Source organism: Cervus elaphus, chromosome X (assembly GCF_910594005.1).
Source record: "Cervus elaphus chromosome X, mCerEla1.1, whole genome shotgun sequence".
Classification (NCBI taxonomy): Eukaryota; Metazoa; Chordata; class Mammalia; order Artiodactyla; family Cervidae; genus Cervus; species Cervus elaphus.
In genome coordinates this window covers 59,449,945-59,471,033 of record NC_057848.1, presented here as the reverse complement: position 1 = coordinate 59,471,033, position 21,089 = coordinate 59,449,945, and the positions used below count along the sequence as shown (strand labels likewise).

The window sequence follows — 21,089 nt, the reverse complement described above, 5'->3', positions numbered from 1 at the left end:
ATGCTGATGGGGAGAGAGGGGAAACAGACATCACCAGTTACTGTTGGTGAGGGTGCAAGTTGGTACCGCCTATCTGGGAGGCGACTTAATGATAGCTATCAAAATGTAAAATATTCATGTCCTTTGACCTAGCAATTCCAGTTCTAGGAATTTATCCTATAGAAATACTCAAGTACACCCCCTTCAAATTTATTACAAGAGCATTATTGTCAGCATTGTTTCCAAACAGAGAAAAAAAAATAGAAACAAACTAAATGTCCTCCAAAAGATGCCTGGATTAAGGCTACCACATTACAACCTCCTAGGGAAATCGTTTTAAAGTGTATGAGATAGGTCTATGTTTACCAGCATGAATGTGCGTAAAGACACATAGTTAAGTGAAAAGAAAACAAGTTGCAGAATAGCTTAATTAGCATGATTCCAGCTACTTTTGCAAAAGAACATGTATGAATCACTGTTATTCTATATAGAAAAAAATCTGAAAGAATAAGCTTCAAACTGTTAAGAGGTGTTAATACGGTAAGTCATATTAGGGAGGACATTTATTTTCTGGGTTTCAGATTTTAGTGTCTGAATTTTTTACAGAGAGTAGGTATTACTGCTTATTGTCAGAAAAATGTAAGGATAAATAAAACATTTCTTGCATAAAAGAGAGAAGAAATGAAAGTACAGAAAACAAAAATATTTAAGTACAATGGCATACACTATGTTATCACAGCTCTCCTAGGTTCCCCAAGTAGGGAAATGTGGCAAAAATGCAGAATTCATATCAGTGGAGAGACATGTACCGTTCTAAACCAATTAAAATAATAATACCTCATAAAAAGCTTTCCACCATTGACCCTATAAAAGAGAGACCACATACATCTTCATGGTGTTGCTTCCAGAGTGGATAAATTTGCAGCAAAAAGAAAAATCAAAACCAAAGTGCTGTAATGTATTATGCATAGAAAAAAGTGAAACCTAGTTTTATATATATCGGGTTGGCTAAAAAGTTCAAGCTTTTCCGCAAGATGTTACATATTTATATGCATATATTTATTTACTTTTTTAAGATATAGCATAAACAGTCAATAGATTATTTACCCATTTTTTGCAAATTCTTTTACAACACTGGTAATAGGGATCCTTGGTTCTTCATCAAAGATAGAGAGGCTCATTTCAATATTGTAGAAGGAAATTGTAAAAATAAGATCAATTTCATTCATTTAGTTCAAGAAATTTAACTTCTGTAAGTCTGGTCGAAACTGCTCTTCACTTTAAAGAAACCAAACAATGAAGCCTCATTCTTAAACTTTGCTTAATTTAACTCCAAGGTCAACAACCAGTGCTTTTGGCTCCATATAGCATAGCAAACCAGGATGTACCCTGGCAGTTTTGCTTTAATTTTTTGGGCTGTTCCTTGATTTCTGCACAATTGACAGGTATTCTACAACTTCCCCCGAATTCTAGTTTTCATTGGCTAACAGATTTCTAGTCCACTAAAAGGCCGGGCTGAACATTATCTCACAGGTTCATTTGTACTGAGAAAATGTCTATTTCTTCCCATGCCCTTCCTTATGCTTCAGGCTTTTCTCTTTATTCCCTTGTTTCTCTTGTCTGTACTATCAAATTTCAATTTAAAAACTTTTCTATTTTAGAATATTAAAGTTGAGAAGATGGATTTCCCTGGTGGTCCAGTGGTTAAAGCTCCATGTTTCCATTACAGAGGGCATGGGTTTGATTCCTGGTTGGGGAAATTCTGTATGCCATTTGGTGTGGCCAAAAAAAATATCTAAGTATATGTCTATATCTATATATAAAAGTTGAAGGAACATCCAGTTTTTGAATTATTTGGAAGCCAAATACTCCCTGGCCACAGATAAGCATTAGAAGCCAGCTGGAGGTGGGAACTGGAGAAGATTGAAACCTGCATTAACAGAATTCAAAAAGAGCAAGCTAGAGTATCTTCTGGTGTTTTCTGGTATGTGGTCAACATGTTGGACCTAAGGCCATATAATTCTCTTATAGGGAAGGGGGTAAGGTTCCTGAGCCATGTCCACACTGGCAGAGTCAGAGCATTAGGAACAAAATGGATGGGAAGGAGGCTTAGAAATGTCATACATTTGCATTATATGTCAATAAAAGAAAGGTAAGAAAGATGGCAAGAGAATTGTGCTTGGAATAAGGTACCCACTGTAGATACTGTCTGAAGGAGAGAAGAAACACTTGTACCCTTCTTTTGCCCTTTCTGCCTTCAGAGAATTGGCTCTCTTTAAGAACACATATCCCGGAGAAGGAAATGGCAACCCACTCCAGTATTCTTGCCTGGAGAATCCCATGAAAGGAGGAGTCTGATGGGCTACAGTCCACTGGGTCACAAAGAGTCAGACACGACTGAGTGACTTCACTTTCATTTTCCAGGAGGATCAGTTGATCTGCAGTTGATCTAATAGTATTAATACTTGTTCTACCAGTTTCTTGCACTGGTATTCTTTACTTGTGTAAATTATGTAATAGAAGATGAATATTCTAGAGGATCATTTCTCCTCCAACAGAGGTTCTAAAACTGCTTCTACTGCCCCATTTCCTTTAGTCTTACAACTTAAAAAGTCTCAAGTTGTTTGACTTTCTGCTTAAAGCCAGCAAATATTGTACGTCAGGTTGACCCATCATGGAATCTTAGAGCCTCAAAGATCTTTACAAATCACATCAACCCTTGAGACTCAGATGAAATGACATCTGAATCTCTTCCATAATAAGAACTCATATCAAGATAGTGAAGCAGAGACCTCAAGTTCATTAATTAACATTTTGTTTCCAAGAGAATTCTAGGATGTGTTTTTGAGTATACTAACATACCAAAATTACCATACAGATATGACTGGGAGGAAAAAAGTCCAAATTCAGTGAGGACTATTATAGTTGAAGACCTTAGAACTATGCACTTGTAGGTCTGTGTGTTCAGAGGACAAATTTAATATAAACAGACTTAATATATATAAAAAAAAGAACACATATCCCATTGTGCATACATTCTATTATGCCACATCCATTGCGGAACATACCTTTGGACTTAACGGCAATAGGTAAAGTCGAAGTTTCGGTAGATAAAAAGGAAGGTGTGGAGTCCAGCCAGCCTGTCTCAAGAGAGGAAGAAGGTAATGAGGACACATTTGCTGTAAAAGGAAGTGTTACTCCAGTGAAGATGAGCGGAAATGGGGCTCCAGTAGCAGTGGATGTAGTGGCGGCTATATTTAGAAGGGACTCCTGTGTGGGCTTAGGAAGAACTAGGGTAGTGGGTGCTGGTGCAGCTGGGATTCTGCTCCATGCAGATGTTGTTGTAGGGCTAGGTAGAAACATGGCACCAACAGATGGAGTATGGTCAACTGGAGGTGATTTACTCATTCTGCTAAAGGATGGAGCTTGAGGCACAGTCCTGGAGTTGGCAGTCACAGTGATTCTGGAAGATGCTCCAGAAGATTTGGAAATGTAGGTACTGTCATCTGTGATTTTTATAGACACAGGGAAAGGACTTGGGAAACCCGCAGTGATACCGCCCACTGTAGGTGTAGGGGTGGTTTCGATGAGTACAGCACTTACACCAGCAAAGGGTCCTATTGTAAAGTTAGTGAGTGGGTGTGTTGGTGTTATGTCAGAAGTCAGAAATGTGGATTTTAATACCTCTTCTGGAGAGGAAGATATAATGTGAGTATTGGATCTAGTTGCCAGAGGTGAACCTGAAGGAAGACTAGATAAGATCCAAGTCAGCATGGGTGAAGTAGAAGCCTTTGAAATGATAGATTCTGAAGCAGCATCAGAAATATTTGATGGGAGTGTGGTCCCAGGAGTTACAGATGTGGTTGTCTTCTCAAATGTGTGCTTAATGTCAGCCAAAGTAACAGGGATAGATTTTGAAGATATTGATAATGAAGGGCTCTCAGACATCCCCAAGGTAGGAAGAGTTCCTGTTGTGGAAATTGATGACATTGCCATTACATCTCCAGGTACAAGACCAGTCTGAGAGACTGGGAATGTTGACAAAGACTCTGTACTAACGTAAGGACTCTCTGTTTGCTTCTTGTTGGATGTAGGTACATAAGCAGTGGTAGAAGCTGAAAATTGAGAATCTTCAGCTGTGGGTGTGTTCCAGGAAGTCAAAAGCAGAGACTGGGTGTTACTAGATGTGGTTCTTGTTTGCAGAACTGGAAATTCAACCGTTTGGGACATAGGAGGAAGAGAAGTCTTTGGAGTAGAGAACTTGGCTTCAGTACTTTGAGGTGAAACAAGAACTGATGTCAAAGAGGGTGAAGTTGACCCGGATGGAATCCAGGGAGGGTATGAAACAGGTGTATTCACAGACATGGCACCTTTGTCAGTTCAGCTGTTGAAGTATTTTCTGATGAGGAAGTCTTCTTTTCTGTATTTGAAGAATGATAAATGGTGGTTTTTACACTTTTTGTGGATCCAGGAGTGCTCTTAAAGCCAGTCAAAGGTGGGGAAATTTGAATATTCAAGGAAGCGTGGAGATTTTCCAGAGTAGATGAAAGCACACTTTCAGGGGCAGCAGTTCTGGAGTATTTGTGAGAGCTATTACTTTACCACTGCTTACAGTTGAAAGAGAGCTGTTAGTAATCCCAGGGAATATGCCCAGAGTGGTGGCCTGATATCTTTGTGATGATTGTTGGGCTGTTGATAGAAATGATGAAAATGTGGTCTTTGGAATGGAAGAAATAGCTTCAGTTCTTAGAAATGAGTAGGGGAGAGACAAGGATGCCTATGAATGGAGTCACGGTCCCAGCCATGATAGTGGTTGGAATGGTTTTCCCAGAGGGAAAAGTTGGCTCTGCTGGGGAGGATGTAGGTGTGATGCTGGATGATACTTTAGTTATTTCTTTTCTTTTTTTTAACATGTGAAATAAATTTTTTTCATTTATTTTTATTAGTTGGAGGCTAATTACTTTACACCATTGTAGTGGTTTTTGCCATGCATTGACATGAATCAGCCATGGATTTACATGTGTTCCCCATCCTGATCCCCACTCCCACCTCCCTCCCCATCCCATCCCTCTGGGTCTTCCCAGTGCACCAGCCCTGAGCACAGTGCAGGAGACTTTAGTTATTTCTGAAGTAGTGAAACCAACGGAAGTCACTGTGCTTTTTGAAGCAGACCCAGCATATGTCAAAGGTGTGACATCTAATGACAATGTTTGCATGGTCATAGAAGGCCTGGGGGTAACTGAAGACGAAGTATAGAATGACCCACCTGTTGTGGAAGCATCAGAAGAAACAGTAAGAGGTGGAAAAGCAGAGACACTAACTGACATTGAGGACATCTCAGACCCCAGCCCAGAAGTGGCTACAGAGGTGCTTTTCAAACAATCTGAATGTCCATTTTAGAAAATCCAGTCATTAGTACAGTGGGAGTGCCCAAAACACTTTTAGAGGTCAGGGGAGTGACTCTAACTTGCCGTGAGGACATCTAGTAGGTAGGAATGGACATTATCATAGAAGTTTTCCCAAGAAGTGCTATAGATACATTTGAAGCAGAAAGGGCTGTAGTGATCCTGTCAGTAGACACAGCTATAAAATTGGCACTAGATACTGCCGAGCTATGGAAAGAGATGGGGACTCAAGGGAAGTCTGTGTGCTTTCAGAAATGAGAGGGGCAACTGAAGACACCTCGGGCTGAGTCCTAGGTGGGTGAAAGCAAGTATAAAAAGGTTGTGTTATTGTTTATAGGATTTGATATCCTGGTTGTCCCGGAAGTTACGGTATCTACAAAGGAAGTGTCCTGGCGGTGTGAGAAAGAGTGAGTCACAGAGGTGGTGCTTACTATCTTTTTCTCAGTCCTGGGAGTATATACTGAGAGGGCACTCATGCTCCCTGTCTCAGGAGACAAAAGTGTGGTAATTGTCAGAGCTCGTGAAGGGAATACTGTTTTCCCAAGACCAGTAGACATTTCTGAAACATGGGCCTCTACTGTGTTACTTGAGGTTGAGGTAGATGGAGTCTGTGTGCTCCCAGAAGTGGGAGATGGAGCTGGATTCCCCTCAGGTGGAGTTTCTGAAGTCCAAGGTGCTATGTAGATGTAGGTGGAATTAAAGATATCCATAGTTTCATTGTATGAACTCTTAGGTGTTGTTTTCATTGATTTTGTAGAAAATCAACTTTCTTTCACCTCAGCAGTTGCTGTATTATCCGATTGGGTAGTCAGCTTCTCTGCATCAAGAAAGGGGGAAATAAACTCATCTGTTGCTTCCAGCATTGTTGCAAATGGAGAAACCTTGGTTGTCACTGCTAGAGCCGATTTTCTCTCAAGATAATGGGAAGTTGTTTCTTTCCTTGTCACAGTAGCAATGAATCTTTGTGTCATTGCAGAGTCTGGAACGGGGACTGTTGTCTCTCCAAATGCAATTATACCATTTGTCTGTGTTTGTGTGTTCTCAGAAGCACTCTCTTCAGTAGAAAAATTGGTTCCACATCAGCAAGGGTAGATACTCTATCTACAAGTGGAACAACTGTCTCCCTTGGTGTTGAAAGAAGTTCATTTCCAAGTACTGTGGATGCAGGGGTGGTTTTAGTAGTAAGGTGCTAAATTTAGACTCAGGCAGTTTGGTTACAGATGTGACTCCAGAAACTGTGGAGAAATTAGTGAGCCATGGAGATGTCAATTTGGATAGAACTGTTGTATATCTGTCTGTAGTAGTATTAGCAATAGTGGTGGCCTTGCTCTCTGTGGATGCTTCTGGTTGGATGATAATATTAGTAGTTGTGGATGACTGCTCTGTATTAGAAGTACTCCCATTTAACACTGATGTCAACAAGGTCTGATCTGGCCTGGAAGTCCAAGTGATCTCATTTGTGGAGAATAGATGGTCACCCTCATCACTTGTTGATTCCTTGGATGTGGAAGCTGATCTAGTAGAAATCAGAGGAAGCATGTTTTCACCACCTGTGGGTATATTCAGTGCATATACTGGCCCAGTGATTGTGGAGGAAAATAGAGTTTCAGCCACTGTAGGTGCAAGTGTTTTCCCAGGAGTCAAGGCTGTATGTGTCATCTCAACATCAGTAACAGACTGTACACTCTGAGCTCTGGTGAATGGAGAAGATGTCCTGAAAGAAAGTGCCACAAAAGAGACCTCTTTTAGTATGAAGGTAGATATTGCGTCTTCCACTGTGGGTGAAGAGTCAGCCTGGAAATTTGTAGATGGTGATTCTGTTTCAACTGTTCTTAGCACAGGTGTCATCTCAATAGACCTAGTTGAATAAACTAGGTATTTCCATATCAGTTGTGGCCAATGTGGATGCTGTCTGCTGCTGCTGCTGCTGCTAAGTTACTTCAGTCATGTCCGACTCTGTGTGACCCCATATACGGCAGCCTACCAGGCTCCCCCGTCCCTGGGCTGTCTGATTTCTAGGAAATACAGAATTCATTGAAACAGCTGTGGAGATAAGCACAGACTCAGGTGGCAGTGTTGACGCAGTCCCAAAGGGAGTAGCTGTAGTTGAAGTCAGATCCACTGTGGACTGACATACATTTCCAGCAGCTGTAGATGCAGGAAACTCCTGGCTAGCTGTGGCAATAGGGAGTGCCCCAATACCTGTGGATTTGTGTTTGGGCCAAAATGTTGTAGACATGGATGTTGACTCAACAGGTGAGAATAAAGATGCTGTCCTCATAACAGCCGACTGAGAGCCAGTTACTGAAGGTTTGGATACAATTGAATTGTTGGTAAATCTAGATGTGTACAGGAAATTAGTAGCTACCACTGGATGAGAAGTCTCAGTAGCAATGGATTCAGCCATTTTGGTTGTCCTTGTGCTCTCTGAAGATGGGGATTTAGTTACGTTCATGGAATTGGTAGTAGGGCCTACGGAGGTACTCTTGGTAGACAGAGCAATGGCTGCTGATTTAGACAAAAGGTCTGCTACGAATGTAGCTGTCTCAGCTATGGAAGTCTTTTAAAAAATTGGTGCAGTCATTGTTTTCAGTGGTGGAGATGTTGTATTGGAATACAGTCGAGTTGTATAATCAGTTTCAAATACAGGCATGCTTTTAGACACCACTGTAGAAGAATATGCAGTCTTTTGCGGTTTTAGTCCAGTAACTTGGGATGGAGTTTTCAAGTCTATTTGTTGTGAAAGAGTGGTACTTGTTTCTTGAATTATTATATTTTCAGAAAGAACTGAAAAATTACAAAGCATATGTTAGTTTGGATTCAACTTTAGAAGTCAGAAAGGATTCTTTAAGAAAGAGCTTTATAATGGCTTTTCATGTTCTTAAGAGGAAATGACTATCAGATATAAATCAAACCATGTGGTTACAATTGACCATTAATAACAGGGGTTGAGCTGTGTGGGTCCACTTACACATGGATTTTTTTTCCAATAGTACAAACTACAGTAATTCACAGTCCACGGTTGGTTGAATCCTCACATGTGGAACAGCAGATATGGAGAAACAACAGATACAGAAGGCCAATTGTAAGTTGTAATGGAATTTTCACTGCTCTGGAGGGTTGACGTTCCTCATTTTCCCTTGTTCAAGGGTCAAATATACCTGGTTTTTCTTAAGATGACTTTCTACTTTCCAAGTTAAGTAACAAGTAGAAGGACATCCATTCCATGCTATCTTCATTAAAAAAAAAAAAAAAAAAACACACACAGGCATTCCTAACAGAGGGATGCATGGTAGCACACTGATTAAGAGGATTACCTTTGGAAATGAATCGATCTCTTGAAAGACACAAGTTATCAAAACTCACTTAAGAAGAAATAGATAACTTTGAATAGTCCTGTATCTATTACTGAAGTTGGATTATGTCTTTAATTCTTCCAAAAAAGAGGACCGGCTTTGGATTCAAATAGATGTATTTTTAAATCATGGTTCCCTCACTTATTCATTATGTAATCTTGGACTAGTTAGTTTACCTTTCTGTGCTTCACTTTCCTCCTTTCTAATAAGAGATAATAACACTGACCTTAAAAAATTGTTTTGAGGGGATTTCCCTGGTAGTCCAGTGGATAAGACTCAGAGTTCCCGATGCATGGGGCCTGGGTTCCATCCCTGGTCAGGGAACAAGATCCCACATGCTGCAACAAAGACTGAGCATGCTACAACTAAGACCCAACACAGCCAAATAAATAAAGATTTTTTTAAATTGTTTTGAGAATTGAGTTAATGCATGTAAAAACTCTTAGCATAGCACCTGGGGCACAGTAAGTGCTCAAAAATGATTAACTGTTGTCAAATGCTTATATTCATCTCAATACTGTAGATTAAAAATGTTTTGATCTGGGACACCAAGATTAAAATTTCTTGAACATATGTCATTTATGTATGTATATTTACAAATAATATGTATATATATAATATATAATAAATTTACAATATGTACATTACAAACATAGTCAAAATATGTCAAAAGAATGATAAAATAAATAGAAACTTCACAATATTTTCTTCCTGTACTCTAATGTATTATCTGTATACTTCCTAGAATTGTGCACCCCACTTTGAAGACCACTGGAGGCTATCTTATGTCTCAATTCAAGTCAATCAAATTGAACAAGTATTGTAAATACTATTGTAGATTCTGTGAGAAATGTATAGAGTTTATGACATGACTTTTTCCCTCAGAGAGCTCATATTTTATTGGGAAATCTTATATTACTGAAATGTTTTTAGACAAAATGTAACATAATATTTTAAAAACAAAACAGTAAAAACACAATGAAATAATACAGTTGATAATAAAGTGAGCAATGGAATATACTCAGGTTTCACATCTCTAAAGTAATGAGTTGGCCAAAAAGTTTGTTTGGATTTTTCCATAAGATGTTACAGGAAAACCCAGGTGAACTTTTTGGCCAACCCAATACAAAGGGCAATCAGTGCACTAGCTCTGAGGAATGAGGAAGCTTTTTTTTTTTTTAGAAGATGTGGGCCTTTTGAGAAATTATAGGGTTTGGATAGTGAAAGTAAAGTCACACAGCAATGAATACAGAGGCACTGAAAGGATCAGTCTAACTGGAAGGGAGTATGCTGGATAGGGGTGCAAAAGAATGTCAGACTAGGATGGATAGGCAGACAGATAAAAGAAGGTAAGATAGCAGCTTTACTTACTACAAGCCAAGCACTGTGCTACTTGCTCTCTTATTTAATGCACCTAACAACCTTATAAGGTAGATATCACAATTAACCACATTTTAGAGTTGAAGAAACTGAGTGGCAGAATCTTTACATGAGTTGCTCAAGCTCACACTTGGAGGTCTATCACCTATGGTCTTAATCACTATACCATTTGCAAAGATGTAAATTCTTGAACAAGGAGATTAAGTTGATAAAAAGTAAATTTTAAAAGGTGACTCAGATGGTAAAGAAGCTGCCTGAAATGCAGGAGACCTGGATTCAATCCCTGGGTCAGGAAGATCCCCTGGAGAAGGGAATGGCAACTCACTCCAGTATTCTGGCCAGGACAATTCCATGGACAGAGGAGCCTGGTGGGCTACATTCCATGGGGTCGCAAAGAGTTGGACACGACTGAGCGACTAACACTTAGAACTTAGTCTTTAAGGAAAATGAATTCTATGGCAGTGTACAGGATGGGTAGGAATGGGAAGATACTGAGGGCAGGGAGACTTTTTAGAACACTGATAGAGTCCTCCTCCCCACCTCACTCCCACCAACCCAGCCATCCACTCTACCTGCACTTGAGCAGACAAGCACTGCTGGACAGAGCCATATAGGAGGATGAATGAATATTTCATAAATTCATGGTCCCAAAGGCCATGGGACTGTAGGCTACAGTCCATGGGATCGCAAAGAGTCAGACACGACTAAGCAACTTCACTGTCACTGAAGAACTAAGATCCTGCATGCCATGCAGTGCAGCCATAAAATAAAATAAAACTAATAATAAACATCTTTAAAAAGTTTAGCTGTACTGGCTATCTCCATGCTCCCCTGACCCATTCTTTCACCCATAGTAAGCTGGCTTCTGCCATCATCATTCAACTGAACAGCACTCACTAAGGCCACCGGTGGCCACCATGTAGACAAATACTATGAATACTTTGTCAGTCTTCATCTTACTTGACCTTTCAACAGCTTTTGATAACGTTGACCACTCCCTCCCTCTTAAAATACTCTTTTAATTGACTTCTGAGACATAATGCACTCTTGGTTTTTCTCCTACTTCTCTGGCCACTCCTTCTGACTATCACCTTTGCAGACATACATTATTTTACCTGGCCATTAAATATCAGGGTTCCCCAGGGATCGGTCCCAGCACCTCTTTTCTTCTCACTCTATGGTTTCTTCATACCTTGGATTCCAACTTACACCAATGCACAGATGAATCTCAAAGTTATATTTCTACACCAGATCTCTATTCCAAACTCCACACTTATATAACCAATTGCTCACTTGACATCATCTCTTGCATATATATCTCATTAACACCTCAACTCAATATGCCCCAATCTGAACTCTCTCCAAACTGGGTCCTCTTTCAGTATCCCCTCAGTGAATGACATCATCATACATTACACTGTGCAAGTCAAAACTCTCTCCCTCTGTCTCCTTCATTTTCTTTCATCTGCTATAGCCAACTCATAATCTTGTCCCATGGATCTTACCTGCTAAACATCTCTTGATTCCATCTTTTTCTCCATCATTATCACTTATCACTGTGCCCAAGCCACCATCAATTTCTCACCTAGACTATGACAGTAGCTTCCCAACTAGATTCTGCCTTCATTCTTGGTGCTCCTCCAATCTGTTCCATAATACGATCAGAATGATCTTTTTGAAATGCAAATTTGATCATGTATCACACACACACACACACACACACACACACACACACACACACACACACACACACACCTTCACATACTTAGCTCCCTTTATTGGCCTTGTGTTACTCATAGGATTAAAAGAGAAAAATATTTCAGGACTTCCCTGGTGGTCCAGTGGTTAAGAATCTGCCTTGCAATGAAGAGGATGGGGGTTTGATCCCTGGTTGGGAAGCTAAAATCCCATATGTGGCAAGGCAGCTAAGCCCGTGAACTGCAATTACCGAGTCTACACACCACAACGAAAGATCCCAGACGCTGCAGTCAAGATCCCACGTGCCACAACTAAAAGCAGAGGCAGCTAAATAAATACATAAATAAAGTATTTTTTAAAAATTTTAGCAGAGTTTAAATAAACTATGCATGGTTTGTTCCCACCTACCTCTTCATTCTCAGTTTGTACTAGATTTCTCCCTTGTTTTCTGGGCTTTAGCCCATCAGCCTCATTTTAATCCTCTAATACTTGGCATTATTTTCCCACCACAAAAACATTGCATATGCTGCTACTTCTACTTAGAATGATCTTCCCACCCTTCTTCATCTGATTAACATCTATTCATCCTCCAGATCTCACTCATGCATCACTTCTTCAAGGAAGCCTACCTTCTTTTGCCTCGATGACTGAGTCAAACCAATCTATTCTAGGCTCTTATTACAACCTTCTTATGATATCCCTCATACCTCTTCTTCATAGTACTTGTCACAGATGCAGTTTTACATGTGTGCATGTGTGCTTATTAATATCTGTCTTTCTCACTACACTGTATGGGTAGGGACCTCATCTTTCTTTTCTCACTCACCATTGCATCCCCAGTGCCTAATACAGGGCCCATCACATGGTCGATGTCCAATATATATTTGCTAACTAACTGGACAAGTGGAAATGATGAAGGTTTGGAATGAGATGAGAGTAGTGTGGGAAATCCCAATCCTACAGCTATTGGAAAGGAAGAATTGACAGGATATATTAGCAAAGAGGTTTAAGAAATGAAGATAGAGAAGTTTCAGAGAACTTAACTTCTGCTTTTGAACTAATTGGAGAACTGTGGTGATATTTATAGAACTAGGAAAATTGGGAGAGCAGCCTTACTCAGAAGGAAAACACCCACTTCAGGCTTGGATAAGGGGAATTTGGAATGATGGTGGAAAATCTAAGTGAAAATGGTGCATAGTAAAACTCAAGACTGAGTCATAATTTTTCTGCAGTTCAAATCACCCAAAATGAAATCATGCATATTTACCATTGGGAAATTATCATTTCAAATCTACCTAGGAAGCACAACATCTATGACGTAGGAATAACTATTGTGGTAGACAACCTACTAACTTATTTCACTGTCTCAGGCATTAAAATTGCTTTTAATTTGCATGTACAGAAATTCTGAGATGTGTGTGGGATGTTCTTTGAGATTCTGTGGTCATCAGCAAATAGAATGAGTGGTGATCAGAAACCTGCAACTAGCTGTATAGATCAGTTGAAAAGTTCACACATTTATAAAAAGAAAACAAAGTGGTATAAGAAATACTTTTTACTCAATTTTCAACATTGTTTCAATTATCAGAGATTCACATCCTATCAAGCTATAACAGCACAATATTTATTTCAAGCTTTCTGCCTTCAGATTTGACCATAACTGCAAGTAAAAGAATTGTCAGGATCTTGGCTCCCATTTTTACAGATGGCTTTATCACAGCCAATTGGCTTAGCAAACCTGTTAAAGTGTCACTTATATCACATTGGAGGAGTGTGGCATCCCAGGGCCTGAATCACTCCCCATGAATGCACTAATTATTGAGAGAAGGGTTCACAATTCGCATTCCTTAACAAATGATTAATGATTGAGCTGCATTCACTTTTAGGAAAACAATAAAACACTAAATACCACAAAAGCCTAAGTTATGTTCTTTGATGCAGCATTCAAGCAGCACTGTTACAGAAACCCTTAACAAGTAATGGGAAACTCTTTCAGAACACAGAGGATGGGAATTAGGCATGGTATTTTTATCTAGAGAGGGCTGAGCTATAGATGTTAATTGTTATTAACACTTCTTGTAAGCATCTCAAAAAGAAGCAAAAGATTGAGAAAAAGAAAGACAAATGAGTTGAACAAAATTGCCAAGCAGGTGGCATTTTAAGTACCAGATATCGCTTAGGAAATAATGCAACTTTCATTTTAACTTAGGGGCTTCCCAGGTGGCTCAGTGGTAAAGAATCCACCTGCCAATGCAGGAGACGTAGGAGATAGGAGTTCAGTCCCTGGGTCAGGAAGATCCCCTGGAGAAGGGAATGACAATTCACTCCAGTGTTCTTGCCTGGGAAATCCCATGGACAGAGGAGCCTGGTGGGTTGCAGTCCATGGGGTAGCAAAGAGTCTGAGCAACTGAGCACACACACATGCACACATTTTAACTTAAAACCTGGATTTGTATATTTCAGCAAACAAATCCCATTGAATCTTTCAGATGAAATGTTTTTAGTAAAGACTCAAGTCTTCCATAATTAAATCACAGAATTTTAGAACTGCCTTGGAGATTGTATTCAATCCCCTCACTTAGAGATTAGGCCCAAAGAGGTGTAGTGTTGAGAAGATGAGAATTCCACAGGTGAAATATGTAGAGAAGAAATAAGACAGTGTACGCTGGTGCTTCAGTTATCCAGTACCCATAAGTGCATGCCCTCAATTTACACAGAAAACCACAAACCCTGGAGAAAGAAGGGACTCTATCTAAAAGAATCAAGGGTTGGCAAACTTAAATAATAAAAGCCAGGTTGTGCAGATGCTGAACTGCTCAACAGAAAGCAATCACCCAGAACAGTCAGATACAAACTTTAGAAGAGATCATCAAAGTGCTAAACCAAAACATGAAGACACCTTGCAAGCCTTGGCATTGAAACCCATTGGGAATCCCAAATTATAGCCATGCCCTGAAACAATCTTGTTGTTTCTGTTTAAACGAACATCTTGAAAAACATCTACTTCTGCTTTATTGACTATGCCAAAGCCTTTGACTGTGTGGATCACAACAAACTGTGGAACATTCTTAAAGAGGTGGAAATACCAGACCACCTTACCTGTCTCCTGACAAATCTGCATGCAGATCAAGAAGCAACAGTTAGAACTGGACATGGAACAACGGACTGGTCCCAAATTGGGAAAGGAGTATGTCAAGGCTGTGTACTGTCACCCTGTTTGTTTAACTTATATGCAGAGTACATGATGCGAAATGCCAGGCTGAATGAAGCACAAGCTGGAATCAAGATTGCTGGGAGAAATACCAATAACCTTAGATATGCAGATGACACCACCCTTATGGCAGAAAGCAAAGAGGAACTGAAGAGCCTCTTGATGAAGGTGAAAGAGAGAGTGAAAAAGCTGGCTTAAAACTCAACATTCAAAAAACGAAGATCATGGCCTCTTGTCCCATCACTTCATAACAAATAGATGAGAAAACAATGAAAACAGTGACAGACTTTATTTTCTTGGGCTCCAAAATCACTGCAGATGGTGACTGCAGCCATGAAATTAAAAGACTCTTGCTCCTTGGAAGAAAAGCTATGACCAACCTAGATAGCATATTAAAAAGCAGAGACATTACATTGCCAACAAAGGTCCGTCTAGTCAAAGATATGGTTTTTCCAGTAGTCATGTATGGATGTGAGAGTTGGACCATATAAAGAAAGCTGAGTGCTGAAGAATTGATGCTTTTGAACTGTGGTGTTGGAGAAGACTCTTGAGAGTCCATTGGACTGCAAGGAGATCCAACCAGTCCATCCTAAAGGAAATCAGTCCTGAATGTTCATTGGAAGGACTGATGCTGAACCTGAAACTCCAGTACTTTGGCCACCTGATGAGAAGTGACTCATCTGAAAAGACCTTGATGCTGGGAAACACTGAAGGCAGGAGGAGAAGGGGATGACAGAGGATGAGATGGTTGGATGGCATCACCGACTCGATGGACCTGAGTAGGCTCTGGGAGTTGGTGATGGACAGGAAGTCTGGCATGCTGCAGTCCATGGGGTCGCAAAGAGTTGAACACAACTGAACGACGGAATGGAAATGAACTGAACTGAAACAATATTCCTTGAATAATCACTCATATCCCAAATAGAGTCGATCTAATCATGTCAGTAGCTTTTTAACCAAGAATCATGGGAATTAAAGATCTTTTCAAACTCTAAGTCTAGTAATTAATTAGAATGGTCTAGCAAACCTGTTCAATTGATGCAGAAAATTCATTTGACAAAATCCCACATCCATGCATGAAAAAATATATCTTGGCAAGTTCAGAATGGAAGGTGTTTCTATTAACTCGATAAAGATCACCAAGAAACCTACAGCTAACATCACCCATAATGGTGAAAGGCTGAATGTCTTCCCACTAACACTGGGAAACAGGCAAGGATGTCAACTCTCACCACTCTTATTCAACATAAATAGTATGGCAAGTTAGAGGCACTCCAATAAAAAAGGAAAAGAAATAGTAGGCATTGCAGATTAAGTGATTTGTCCATGCAGAAAACCTCAAGAAAACTAAAAAAAAAAGTCTCCTGAAACTTAAAAGTGAGTTTATTAAGGTGGGAGGATACAAAATTGATACAAAGTAAAGAGCTCTTAGACTTGACACCAAAAGCATGATCCACAAAAAGAATAATAATAGATTATACTTGATCAAAACTAAAAGCTTTTGCTCTGTGGAAGCCCATGTGAAAAGGATAAAAGAGTAATCTACAGATTAGTAGAAAAGATTTGCAAAACATATGTCCAACAAAAGACTAGAATATATAAAGAATTCTCAAAACTCAACAGTAAATACATCCAATTTAAAAATGGCGAATAAATTAGGAGTTCAGGATTAACATATACACACTACTACATATAAAATAGCTAAACGATAGGGACTTGTTTAGCACAGGAAACTATACTCAATATCTTGTAATAATCTATATGGAAAAGAATCTGAAGAAGAATATATATGTGTATAACTGAATCAATTTGCTGTACACTTGAAAGTAACACAACATTGTAAATTAACTATACTTTAATTTTTAAAAAAAGAGAAAATAGGCAAAAGACATGAATAGTTCATTGAAGAGGTTATATAAATAGCAAATAATCACAGGAAAAGAGGTTCAACATTCTTAGGCATCAGGGAAATGCAAATTAAAACCACAATGTGACATCACTACAGACTTACCAGAATGGCTAAAATTGAAAAACAGTGACAATACTCAATGCTGACAAGAATGCAGAGAAACTGGACCATTCATACACTGCTGGCAGAATAGAATATGGTACAATCACTTTGGCAAACAATCTGACAATTTCATATAAAACTAAATGTTCAACTATTACAGTTTGGGGCATTCATCCCAGAGAAACAAAAACCTATTCTCACACAGAAACTTATACACAAATACTCATAGCAGAGGGTTTTTCTGGTAATAGCAAAAAATTAGAATCATCCCAGATGCCTTTTAACAGGTGAATGGCTAGACAGTGATATATCCACACCATGGAATCTTACTTTGCAGTGGAAAGAAATGAACTATGGATAAACACAACAACCTGGATGACTCTCCAGAGAATGATGCTAAGTAAAATAAAAGCCAATCCTGGGCTTCCCAGGTGGTTCAGTGGTAAAGAATCTGCCTGCCAGTGCAGGAGATGCAGGTTCGATCCCTGGTCCGGGAAGATCCAACATGCCGTGGAGCAATTAAGCCCATCATGTCCCACAACTATCGAGCCTATGCTTTAGAGCCCACAAACCTCAACTACTGAGCCTGTGTACTGCAACTACTGAAGCCCACGCACTCTAGAGCCCATGCTCTGCAACAAGAGAAGCCACCACAATGTGAAGCCTATGCACTGCAGCTAGAGAATAGCCCCCACTTGTCACAACTAAGAAAAATCTGCATAGCGATGAAGACCCAGCACAGCCAAAAATACAAATAAATAAATAGATAAACTTTTAAAAAACAAATCCTTAAAGGCTACATATTGTATGATTCCATTTGTTAATGTTTTTGAAATGACAAAGTTTTAGAAACAGAGGACAGATTATTTGTAATTGTCAAAGGTTAGGGATGCAAGAAGCAGAAATGTGGGGAAAGGGAGGAAGGTGGGTGTGTTTATAAAAGGGCAACATGATGGATCATTGCAGTGTTGAAACCATTAACCATTCTGTATCTTGACTGTGGCGATGGACACGCAAGCCTACACAGGTGATAGAACTGTATAGAACTTAATACACACACACACACACACACACACACACAAATGAGTACAAGTAAAACTAGAGAAATCTGAATAAGATCAGTGTATTGTGTCCAGGTCAATATTCTGGTTGCTTTACAAAATGTTACAACTGGGGGAAACTGGGCAAAGTGTACAAGGAATCTCCAGCTGCATGTGAACCTACAGTTATCTCAATGAAAATTCATTAAAAGAAGCAAATGCAAAAGTCCACACCCTGCAGGCAGTTGAACAATAACTGAATGTCCGTTTGTACTGGAGAGACCACAGAAGCCATGAAGAGTGGCCTCCGTCTTTGAAGGGCTTACGAACGCGTTTCATCTCATTCACCTTTTGTGAACAAGAGATCACTTGCACAAAAGACCTGCATGAGTTTTGCTGTCTCTGTATTTTAAAGTGGTGATAATCCATACTAATTCATAGAGGCCTGTGGACTTAATTGTCATTTGCTCCTTCACTTTAGACCAAATTGTATTATTGTAACCACTGGGAGATAGAGGACAGAGGTATGGAGTAGCTGAATATTCATGAGGCATTTTGTTGCAGATGTACCTGCCAACAGAATATTAAGTAGAACATTTGCTAAGGTACCAAATTCTGCTTGTGATTTGGGTATATCACCTCATATTAAATCTTTGCATTTTTCTAGACCACATTTCACATCTGATTTTTCTTTCAATCACAACCTCTGGAAATATAATTCAGAGTGTGTTTATTAGATTTGTGAGAGATAGTGGTGACCAGAAACTGTCACAGGCACATCTGCCTATGGGTTAGAAAAAATACAAAATGAGCATCTTTAAGATGATGAGGGAAAAAAATTGTTTTCAAAATGGTGTCTGTATTCAGTTACCAGGCAAGGACACAAAAAATGAATCCTGCAATAGAGAGAGAGAGATAGGCTAGAAGTTTCCATCTCTGAATCCATAGACGAATGTCACTCTGTGCAGGAGAATACAAATAAGGAGGTTTGAAGGAACTTCAAACAGCCCTTGCTTATCTTTCATGATGAAAAATGAGTATTGCACAGAGAATTGATGTACAGGGGCAAAACCAAATCGCCTTTTAGCTAGAAGAGCCCATCAGAGCATCCTATCAGAGATGATAATTGGACAGAAGGCTTAATAGTGGGCTAGACAAATGTCTTAGATAGTATGTAAACTATATAATCAATCTCTGCATATTTTAAGAATGGTTAGTTCATAAAGTAATTCAAAACAGCTGGAGCATTAGATTAATTAATGGGCTTCCCTGGTGACTCAGACAGTAAAGAATCTGCCTGCAATGCAGGAGACCTGGGTTCGATCCCCGGGTCGGGAAGATCCTCTGGAGAAGGAAATGGCTACACACTCCAGTATTCTTGCTGGAGAATTCCATGGATTAATTAATAAATCTTAGCAAATCAACAGCTTCATGCACACAAGGACCTTATGCTTTGATATAGGGTAGATTTCGCAGAATTGACTCAGTTCATGTTACTTTATTCTTTTCCAAGAAGGGATTTCTCAAATACATTAACTGAGTGATTTAATCTACATACCTTTAGGAAGACTCTTCACCTTCATACATTCCCAAGTCAGAACAAATCTTTGTTGGATCATGTGTCTGAGCTGAGATTAGGAAATTATGCTCAATATACCTAGAGAGGAATTTCAGCTTGTGATCAGTCCCTAACTGTCACTTCAAGAAATTCCGGTCACCATCCATTCCTTTTAAAAATACATTAGACTTTTGTCACATCTAAAGCCTGGAAACAACTTAAAAGTCCTTCAAAGGGAGATTATTGAATAAATTATACCATAGCTCTATTGTATATAATCAGAAAGCCCTATATTTTCTGATATTGAAATATCTCCAAAATATACTATTAAATGTAAAAAAAAATACAGAGGACTATGCTTATAGTCATGATCTCAAATGTGAAAAAGAAAAATGAAGAATATTTACACTGAAACACAGTTTTAAATTGTTTCTGCAAGGATATATAAAAAAATTAATCATTACTTTTAGGGAGAAGGACTTGGGCTAAGGGATTGAAGAGAAAGGAGACTTTTAATTTATGTCTTTATGCATTGTTTGAATTTTAACCATGCATGTCATTACTTTTAACTTAAAAACTGAATCAATTTTAATGAATAGTTTAATAAAATAACTAGCAAAAATGGTAAATCAATTTAAACCATAAAAGCTTATATCATTTTGTCTTGAAATTGTACTTTTAATCATGTTTCCTGTGAAATTACAAGCCCATGTATACCAAGATGTGTGTACAAGAAAATTCACTGTAGCATTATTTGTAACTGCAGAGTTGGAAGCAATTTAAAGGCCCATTGATGGTGAGTTAGTCAAATAAATTATAGCATACCTATATAATGGATATATTAATATGAAACCCCAAAACAAATGAGGTGGATATATTACTAAACATCTGATGTGGCCATCATATTAAGCTAAAATAAATCAAATTGCAAAACTATGTGTACATATGCATATATTATTTTTGTTTTTTAAACTATACACACACATTATAAATCCACAGGAAAAAAATTCTAAAAGAAAAATGACACCTCTGTGGAGAGGATGCAGGGTAGGTTTTACTGTATACTTAATGTACTTCTGTATTATTTGAGTTTATTTTATTCACAATATGTATCGCATTTATAATATTTTTAAATAAAGAGATGCTTTAAAACTACTCTAAAATGAAATTACTAATGATTTTGATGCTTTAAAACTACTCTAAAATGAAATTACTAATTATTAGCAACTTTGCCTTGATTATTATTTCTTAAATAATAAACACCTTTATTAAAATAAACCCTTTGTTTATTCCTGAGATATCGACAACTACAATGAATACTTGTTTATTAAACTCAAGTAGTGTTCATGGTTTTCAGCAAATGTTCCCCCAAAGCATTGTTCTCATGAATATATAAATATATACATATACAATTTATGAATAAGTAGGTTTATTGAGAATTATAACCTAGT

General features: G+C 38.7%; 1 protein-coding gene across 1 annotated transcript in view; it reads right to left on the bottom strand.

Annotated features, from left to right (window-relative positions):
* ADGRG4 (adhesion G protein-coupled receptor G4) overlaps positions 1-21,089 on the bottom strand; it is a 115,896-nt gene that overhangs the window by 71,974 nt on the left and 22,833 nt on the right. Inside the window, 14 exon segments of the mRNA XM_043897377.1 lie at positions 789-843; positions 1,087-1,185; positions 3,053-4,349; positions 4,352-4,561; positions 4,564-4,724; positions 4,726-4,875; positions 5,110-5,371; positions 5,374-5,578; positions 5,581-5,688; positions 5,690-6,453; positions 6,456-6,563; positions 6,566-7,260; positions 7,262-7,296; positions 7,390-8,171. Coding sequence (XP_043753312.1) covers positions 789-843; positions 1,087-1,185; positions 3,053-4,349; positions 4,352-4,561; positions 4,564-4,724; positions 4,726-4,875; positions 5,110-5,371; positions 5,374-5,578; positions 5,581-5,688; positions 5,690-6,453; positions 6,456-6,563; positions 6,566-7,260; positions 7,262-7,296; positions 7,390-8,171 — 4,931 coding nt within the window.